The following is an 8,172-nucleotide window of genomic DNA, read 5'->3' as shown; positions in this document are numbered from 1 at the left end:
AGCGCATTATCAATAGCAGTTCTCTCACTTGGGTGAAGCCAATGACTACTTCAGGACTTGAAGTCCTGGAGGCTTTCCTCTGTCCTAAAAATAGATCTTGCGCAATTCTGCCCAGCACAAAGGAGGCGATTAATAATTAAACTGAGAAATCAGCCCACATTGAGTCATTCCCTTTTTTGTTGTTGTTTTAGAAATTTGAGGCAAGGCTGAGGGCCGAAAGGAGGGAACGCGCTTGCAGAGATGGGTGGTTTGGGGATGAGGGGTAGGGTTGCTGGTTCCAGAGATGGTTAAGGTTTTTGCAGTTTTAGCAGTTCGGGCCTCGGGGTGAAATCCATACAGTTATAAACGTCTTTGGAAGCACGGTGAAACGGAACTCCACCACCTTTGGTAGGGCAGCCACCGGGCACCCAGACGGCTTCATGTATTCCTGCACTTTGCCCTTTGCCCGCAAAAGCGCCCAAGCCGGGAAGGCAGCAACCTCTCCCAGACTGGGCAATCCGCCCGGCCGGGGGCGGGGCGGGGCGGGCCGTGCGCATGCGCGCTGCCGTCGGGACGGGCGTGCGCAGCGCCGGGGTCGCGGAGGAGGCGCGCGCAGCGGGCAGCCCGCGCGAGATCCCCCGAGGCCCGCGCGGTGGGTGAGTGAGCGAGAGCCCGTCCTGGGCGGCCGGCCGGCGTGGTGAGGGAGGACTCTAAGCGCCAGGGTGACCCCGGGCTTCCTTCGGGAGCCCCCGGGGGCCGTGACCTCTTGGCTTAGCGTTCTGACTTCGGACAGGCTCGGGAGAAGCAGGGGACCAAAGAGTTGTTGGTCGTGGCCACCTCAAGGTCGGACTTGCGTCTGACATGCGTCTGGGACGTACTCTGCGCTTGACGGGTGTTGAGCCCCTGCTCCGTGCCGGGAGTCGTTGGGTGGTGCAAACGGTTAAAGCCTAACCTAAAGTTTGGCAGTTCGAATCTACCCGAAGGCACCGCGAAGGCAGGCACTGGAACTCCACTTCAGAAGATCGTCCGCCGCTGCCACCTAGTGGCTTCCCGCGCCATGGCATCCTTCCAGGGTTTCCGACGCTGTCGATCTTTTATTTCAGCTGTACCAGCAATGTTAAAAATTGAAACGTTGAATTCTTGAATGTCCCAAGTAAACCTAGCCAGTTAGACAGCAGTGGTGATGAGATTGGCGCGGGAAGGGCCCGTTTCATTAGTTGTACTTAAAGTCTCTTTGAGTTGGACCTGACACTAACCCTATTAGATGATACTAAGGTATGAACTATTAATTCTACTAGGTCTGACAATGTTCATGGAAGCAGCAGTCAACAGATAAAGACCAATTGCCTTTTGTAAATCTGCTGCACAAGACTTCCCCCCCAATTAGGACATTTTAAATTTATTTTATTTTATTTTATTTGTTTTTTTTAAATTAATTAATTAATTAACATTTTATTAGGGGCTCATACAACTCTTATCACAATCCATACATATACATACATCAATTGTATAAAGCACATCCGTACATTCTTTGCCCTAATCATTTTCTTTTTTTTAAAAATCTTTTTATTGGGGCTCATAAGGCTCTTATCACAATCTGTGCATACATCAAATGAGCAAAGCACCCTTATACATTCGTTGCACTCGTCACTCTAAATTTTTTTTATTTTTAATCATTTTATTGGGCTCGTACAACCCTTATCACCATCCATCCACCCATTGTGTCAGGCATATTTGTACATTTGTTGCCATCATCCTCAAAACATTTGCCTTCTACTTGAGCCCTTAATAGAACCCTTGATAATTTATAAATTATTATTATTTTGTCATCTTACACTGTCCAATGTCTCCCTTCACCCACTTCTCTGTTGTCTGTCCTCCAGGGAGGAAGTTATATGTAGATCCTTGTAATCGGTTTCCCCTTTTTTACCCCACCTTCCCTCCACAAGACTTTTAAAAAGTTTTGAAAAGGTTGTTACTTTGAGGACCAGGTGTGCCAGACCCAAGCCATGGTATTTTCACTTGCCTCATATGCATGTGAAAGATGGACATTCAGTGCATTTGAACTGCGGTGCTGGTGAAGAATATTCAAAGTACCATGGGCTGCCAAAAGTTCAAATAAATCTGCCTTGGAAGAAGTATGGCCAGAGAATCTCTGAGAGCAGTGGTTTTCAACCTTCCTAATGCTGTGGCCCTTTCATACAGTCCCTTATGTTGTGGCGACCCCCAAACCATCAAATTATTTTCGTTGTTACTTCATCACTGTTATTTTGCTACTGTGATGAATCGGGCGACCCCTGTGAAAGGGTCATTCGACCCCCAAAGGGGTCGCAACCCACAGGTTGAGAACCCCTGCCTCAGAGGCAAGGATGACAAGACTTTGTTATACATACTTTGGACGTGGTGCCAAGAAAGCACAGTCCCTGGAGAAGGACACCGTGCTTAGTAAAGTGAAGGCCCTCAAGGGCACGGATCGGCACGGTGACCGCACAATGGCTCAGGCATGGGACCGACTGTGAGGAATGCACAAGCCCGAGCGGTGTTTCTTTCTGGTGTGCATAGGGTTGCTATGTGTTGGAACGTACCCTGTGGCACCTAAGAACAGCCACAGATGTGACGAGGTGTTTCTGCTTTAAGTCATCAGAGAAGCCTAGCTGAAAGGCTTTGGAGTGAAATAGCGTACGTAGAATTTAATAGATAGGGAAGCCAGCAAATACCTTTGGCTACAAGAATTTAGTCCAGCCATCACCAATCTGTCAGGTTTTTCATAATGTGCCTTGCATGTATGTTCCTGTGATGCTAGTATTTCAAATACCAGTAAAGTCATCCATGGTGGACAGATTTCAGGAGTGCTTCCAAACTAAGACTAGAAAGAAAGGCCTGGAGATCTATTTTTGAAAATTTAACTAATGAAAACCCTAGACCACAACAAAATTGTGCAATGTAGTGCGGGAAGAAGAGCCCGCTAAGTTGGAAGTCTTCAAAATACAAAGCAGCAAATGGGTGATCATGCAGGGGGCCCAGGACTGGCAGCATTTTGTTCTGTCGCCTGCAGGGTCACCATGAGCCAGAGCCAACTCTATAGCAGCTGTCCACAGTTGTGTCCAGAGGAGAGGGGATATTGGCAAAAAGTAGCCATTTCTGTCATACCCACGAGGTTATAAACATACATGACAAAAAGCAAGGAAGCAACTTGGATGTATTTCTATGTTCTTCATTCTATTTTATTGAGTGCTGTTAACGTCAGACATTTAGTTCTTAGGAGCAGAATTTCCCTCCTGTAGGAAAAAGTACCTGCAAGAGTTGGACGTCACTGTATGGCTGTAACGCAAGAGCTTCGTGTGGGAGTTTGTGGGAAAAGTGAACAGAGGGAGCATTTTGATTTTGCCATTACGATTATGTCAGTTGGCCAGCTCTGGAGGAATATATGATGTTTCCTTTTGATCAACCCACAGTACGAGACCTAATTATGAGTATGTGAAGGTGAATGAGCTTGAATTACCTGAGGCCAAAGAACATTTTGCCCCAGGTAATCGTCTGTTGACTTGTTAATAATATCCAAGAAGTCTAACTAGATTTAGTCTTGCTTCAGATATTTGCTTCTGGAGACAAGTTTTGATGGAACAGTATTGCCTGGTTTTGGCAACAGGGACTCCATTTTGAATCCGGTGCCTTCAGCTTGGCTCTCAGAATTCACCTCTCATAGACCTCCATCTCACTGACCTCCCCCTCCCCTGCTCAACCTTCAAATTCCTGGAACCGGCTCGTCCTGGAGCCAGAATGTTTTCTGAAAATAAGCACACTCCACTCTAACCGTCCTTGACTTACAGATAAGGTTAAAGACCTTCTCCCTTCTGAAGCACCTGTGTGCACAGATCCTCCCCAGCTTGGATCCTTCCCAGCTGTGCCTGCCCGCAGGGGTATAAAAACACAGCCTAAATTCCCCAAGGCGCGGTTTCAAAGGATCAATTCCCTGAGTTGCTGAATCCGCCCGCAAGCCTCCCAATAAAGCCTGCTTCTAAACTTTGCCAATTGGATCTTTGGTTCTTTTTCGCGCCCCAGAATTCCTTACAAGTATATCTTCTTTGGGTCTTAAAAGCGACCTACCCTTTCTTCACTTAGAAGCTAAGATGTGGTTCTTTTTCAAGTGACTATATATTTTAATACTTGATTGTGATTAAACTTTCCCCCCAATTTATAGGAATTATTTTGTACGGAAATCTTGTGAGACTACTTCATAAGTAAAGCCATGATTGTACAAAGAGTGGTGTTGAATTCCCGGCCTGGTAAGTATTTGTCTTTGATGGACAATCACTGAGACTCTGATGATTACTAATGCCAATGGAGAATATAATATGGAAAATTAAAGTAGTAAGACTAGTCGAGAAACGAGAAAAAACTCTCTCTAAACAATGTAGCACACTGTTCTTCACATAATTGTCACAGTCATTTCTTGAAGACATAATAGGTATTCTGACATAATTAAAACAGTTTAATATGTAGCTTTTGTTGTTTCTTTTATAGTAGGTGTCATTGATTCTTAAAATGTTCTATTTCCTGTAAAAAAGAACTGATCTGTGCTCGCTGACATCTAACCTGAGTCATAGACGTGTGTGTAGGTCTGGAAGTCACCGGAGAGGCTAGAGTCCAGTGCTGTGTTCCAGCCTTGCATTGCCGCTCACCTGGGGGGGGTAGGGGGACAGACCTGGGAAATCACTAAACTCTTCCGAACCTCAGTTTTAATAAAGTGTGGATTTACATGCAGAGCTTTGCATTCTACTTCCACCTTTGACATGTGACGACTTTGAAGTCTGCCCACCTGAATCTGACTGAAGAAGCACACACATTTAGTGATGACATTTCCATTGTTGTACATTTTTCTACAAACCTCACATTTTCTAATTGTGAACATTATAGTAATCAAAAAATAGGAATTGATGGAAGTTTATTTGATATATGACTTGCAAATAGGGTAGCATTTCTGACTAGGAAGTTAAAATACTAAGAAGATCTATGAAAGATTTTACAGCCCAGCTTATTGCTGTTAATTATACACTGCTATAGAAACAGGCTGGAGCCCTGGTGGCATAGTGGGCTAAAGCTGGGTTGTTAACCATACATCAGCAGTTCGAAACCCCCACCTTTTCCTCAGGAGAAAGACGAGGCTTTCTGCTTCTGTAAAAATGTATAGCCATGGAAACTCACAGCACAGTTCTGCCCTGTCCTGTAGGGTCACAATGAGTCAGAATCGACTTGATGACAGTGAAAATGGAAACAGGCCAGGAGAGAGTTTACGTATTAAAAGTTTTCCCTAGCACACAGCTTCTGGCTCAACTTTTGGAATTTCTTTACTGCATATAGATAATTCTTTCAAAGAGCGTTATATCCCGGGCAAACTGGTCTTTGACTTTTGACTTACAGGTGACTCCTAAGAAACCAGGCTTTCAGGGTTCAAAGATCATCTTGGCAGTAGCCTGAGTGGGTCACCTCAGTTTCCATGGAATTCAGAAACCTGAATTCCATGAGCATTAAAACCGCCTCTCCTCCAGCATTACTTTTTACATTTGTCTGTGCCTCAACCTGAGGAGGGACGTCTGCTTAATTGTTTTTTGATGTGATGGTTCTGCTACCTTGTACATTTTAATATTCATAATTAAATAAAAAGCTGTATGATTTTTCACTTTCCTAAATCCTATAAGATGGAGAAAGTTATTTACCTGTAATTTTTAAAAATAAAGTTGAAGTTGACAACAATATTTCAAAGGAACCCCTTGGGGAAAATAAGATAATCAAGAGCAGTCCAAGTACGTCAAGGGTTTATGCAAAAGTCATTTCTACAGTTACAGAGAAATTACAGAATAATACAGATTTACTCATGCCTGTTTTGAAGAGAATGCTCTAAATTCTAGAGTGAAACTTTAAAGAATAATAAAGACTTACACAAGAAAGTTAATTTTGTTCTATATTTTTTCTTAATTTTTAAGGAAAAAATGGTAATCCGGTGGCAGAGAATTTCCACATGGAAGAAGTCAAGTTACCAGATCCTCTCACTGAAGGCCAAGTACAAGTGAAAACTCTTTATCTCTCTGTGGACCCTTACATGGTAAGAACCAGAGTGTTGTCAGTGGGTTGATGAGGAAATGGCACAAAGGCCTTGTCTACGTCCTCTGCCTTCATTAGGAGGAGGACCCAGCTCCACATCTGCCCAAGGATGATTCCTATGAGACAGATCTCAGACATGCCTCCACCCTGCAACCCCCTCACCCTTTCCTCAGTGGACCATCTCTCCTTCTCTGCTGCGTGCAGTAATCCACTGTAAAGGCCACACAATACTACTCATAGTGGGGGGTGGGCGTGTTATTAGAGACCTTAGCAGGTCATATCAAGTCAGGATCTGACAGCATTAACAGAACAATCCTTTGTTTGCACGTGCCTCTTTTCAGCCATACCTTTCTCCCTCTTTGGCCCTTATCCTCTTAGTCTTGCAGTTGCTTGGCTGCTGGCCTGCTGGGGTAAGTGGTTACAAAGCTCCTTTAGCATTGAAAAGACGAAAGGGCAACCCCACTGTGCAAGCAGGTCTCCTGCCCAAAGACTCAGCCTCCACGGGCTAGGGAGACTGCCACTCTGCCTCCAGGCCTCTGCCGGTCGGTGCCATAGCTTCCCCTGCGTGGTCTCTGCTGCCGCCACTGCGCTACCTAGGAAGTTGGGGCGGGCAAGACTTTCCCTTCTACTGGTTGTGGGATTCTCTCTTCCTGCTCTGAGCTGGCTTTCTTATACCCAGGGAATGGCAGACCTGACAAATCCCCCCTTAAAGTCCTCTACAGCAGTCATTCGGTGGGAGTTACAGAGACTATGGATACAACAGCCACACCAAGTAACTTCACTTCACTGCAGTTGACAAATGATTTTATTTTTGTTATTTCTCCTATTGTTTCATCTTATTTATTATTTTTAAAAATCATTTTATTGGGGGCTCATACAACTCTTATCACAATCCATACATTATCTCAAGCACATTTGTGCATTTGTTGCCATCATTTTTTTTTTCAAATGTGCTGCTTTTAATGGAAGCTGTGTACAAGATATTTCACTCTTGCATCTTCTCAAGTGATTCTTCCTTGTATTTGCCCTTTTCCTTTCCGACTTGGCGAGATTTGGCTTTCCGCTCCAGGATCTTTTTGCGGTCTTTGTCCAGTTTTAACCTCGTAATCACCACCTTGCTGGGGTGAATGCCCACATGGACAGTGGTGCCGTTAGCTTTATCTCGCTGCACCCGCTCAATGTAGATGACGTACTTCTTCCGGTAAACCTGGACCACTTTGCCAATCTGCTGACCTTTGTAGTGTCCTCGCACAACCTGAACTTCATCATCCTTGCGGATAGGCATAGACCGAACATTGTATTTCTGTCTCAGTTCCTTGGAAAGCGGGGAAGACATAATCTTCCTGCGAACGTGGGAAGGGGCATTGAAATGCCTTTTCCGGTTTTTGCTCCGGTCCGAAGTCACAAAGGGATTGAACTTCATTTTGGCGGTTACTCCTTCAGCGATAGCCCCAAAAGGGAAAAAGGCCATCATCATTTTTAAAACAGTTTAATTCTATTTGAGCCCTTGGTATCAGCTTCACGGTTTTTTTTCCCCTCCCTCCTTTCATCTTATTTAACATGTATCGTGCAGTCCACGTGATTAACACATACTTGGCACCTGTGTCCTGAGAGCTGTGAACAACTTTCACTTGACTCACTGGCGTGAATAGGGGTGCTGGAAGGCAGCGTGTTCGCATAATCGTGGCTGTGCCCCATCAGTTCTCAGTAAGTCCCTTAGCATGGGCAATCCTCTCAGGACAGTCAGTTTACAAAGCAGGCTGGGACAAGGACCTCCAGTGCAGTTGGACTTTGGGGTTGAAGAGAACAGAAGGCTTACGCCCTCTGTAGACAAAAGAGATTGCGTGAAAGGAAGTCATTGCCCAAGTTGTAGTTGAGAAGCCCTGAGGCCCAGGGGCTGAGGCCCTAAGGGCTGCCTTCTTGTTTTACCTTTCTCACGGGGCATTCATTGTTTGGCCTTTCCCTGCCTCTTCCCTCCTCACTTCAGTTCACGGCCCTGACAATTGCGTGGCTATATTCACTGTCCATCAGCTTTTCTTCTGCTATTAATAATAGTGCTTAGAAGCAGATTGCTGAGGTCTAGAATCTGGG

General features: G+C 45.1%; 2 protein-coding genes across 3 annotated transcripts in view; one reads left to right on the top strand and one right to left on the bottom strand.

Annotated features, from left to right (window-relative positions):
• The first annotated feature begins 543 nt into the window (after positions 1-543).
• The window catches only part of PTGR2 (prostaglandin reductase 2), a 29,341-nt gene continuing 21,712 nt past the window's right edge, over positions 544-8,172 (top strand). Inside the window, exons 1-3 of one of the 2 annotated variants that reach the window (XM_075531159.1) lie at positions 544-635; positions 4,181-4,265; positions 5,964-6,082. In XM_075531159.1, coding sequence (XP_075387274.1) covers positions 4,229-4,265; positions 5,964-6,082 — 156 coding nt within the window. In that variant the 5' untranslated portion in view covers positions 544-635; positions 4,181-4,228. Of the gene's footprint in view, positions 636-803; positions 823-4,180; positions 4,266-5,963; positions 6,083-8,172 lie in introns of those variants that run through there. The other variant, XM_075531160.1, reaches the window with a different exon arrangement.
• Positions 7,017-7,550, bottom strand: LOC142425987 (large ribosomal subunit protein uL24-like). Its single transcript, XM_075531473.1, has one exon. It carries the CDS (start codon positions 7,502-7,504, stop codon positions 7,067-7,069), a length of 438 nt encoding a protein of 145 aa, XP_075387588.1. The 5' UTR covers positions 7,505-7,550; the 3' UTR covers positions 7,017-7,066.

The sequence above is a fragment of the Tenrec ecaudatus genome, chromosome 14 (genome assembly GCF_050624435.1).
Source record: "Tenrec ecaudatus isolate mTenEca1 chromosome 14, mTenEca1.hap1, whole genome shotgun sequence".
Classification (NCBI taxonomy): domain Eukaryota; kingdom Metazoa; phylum Chordata; class Mammalia; order Afrosoricida; family Tenrecidae; genus Tenrec; species Tenrec ecaudatus.
The sequence above is the reverse complement of the archived record's forward strand: the minus strand, read 5'-3'. Positions and strand labels throughout refer to the sequence as shown.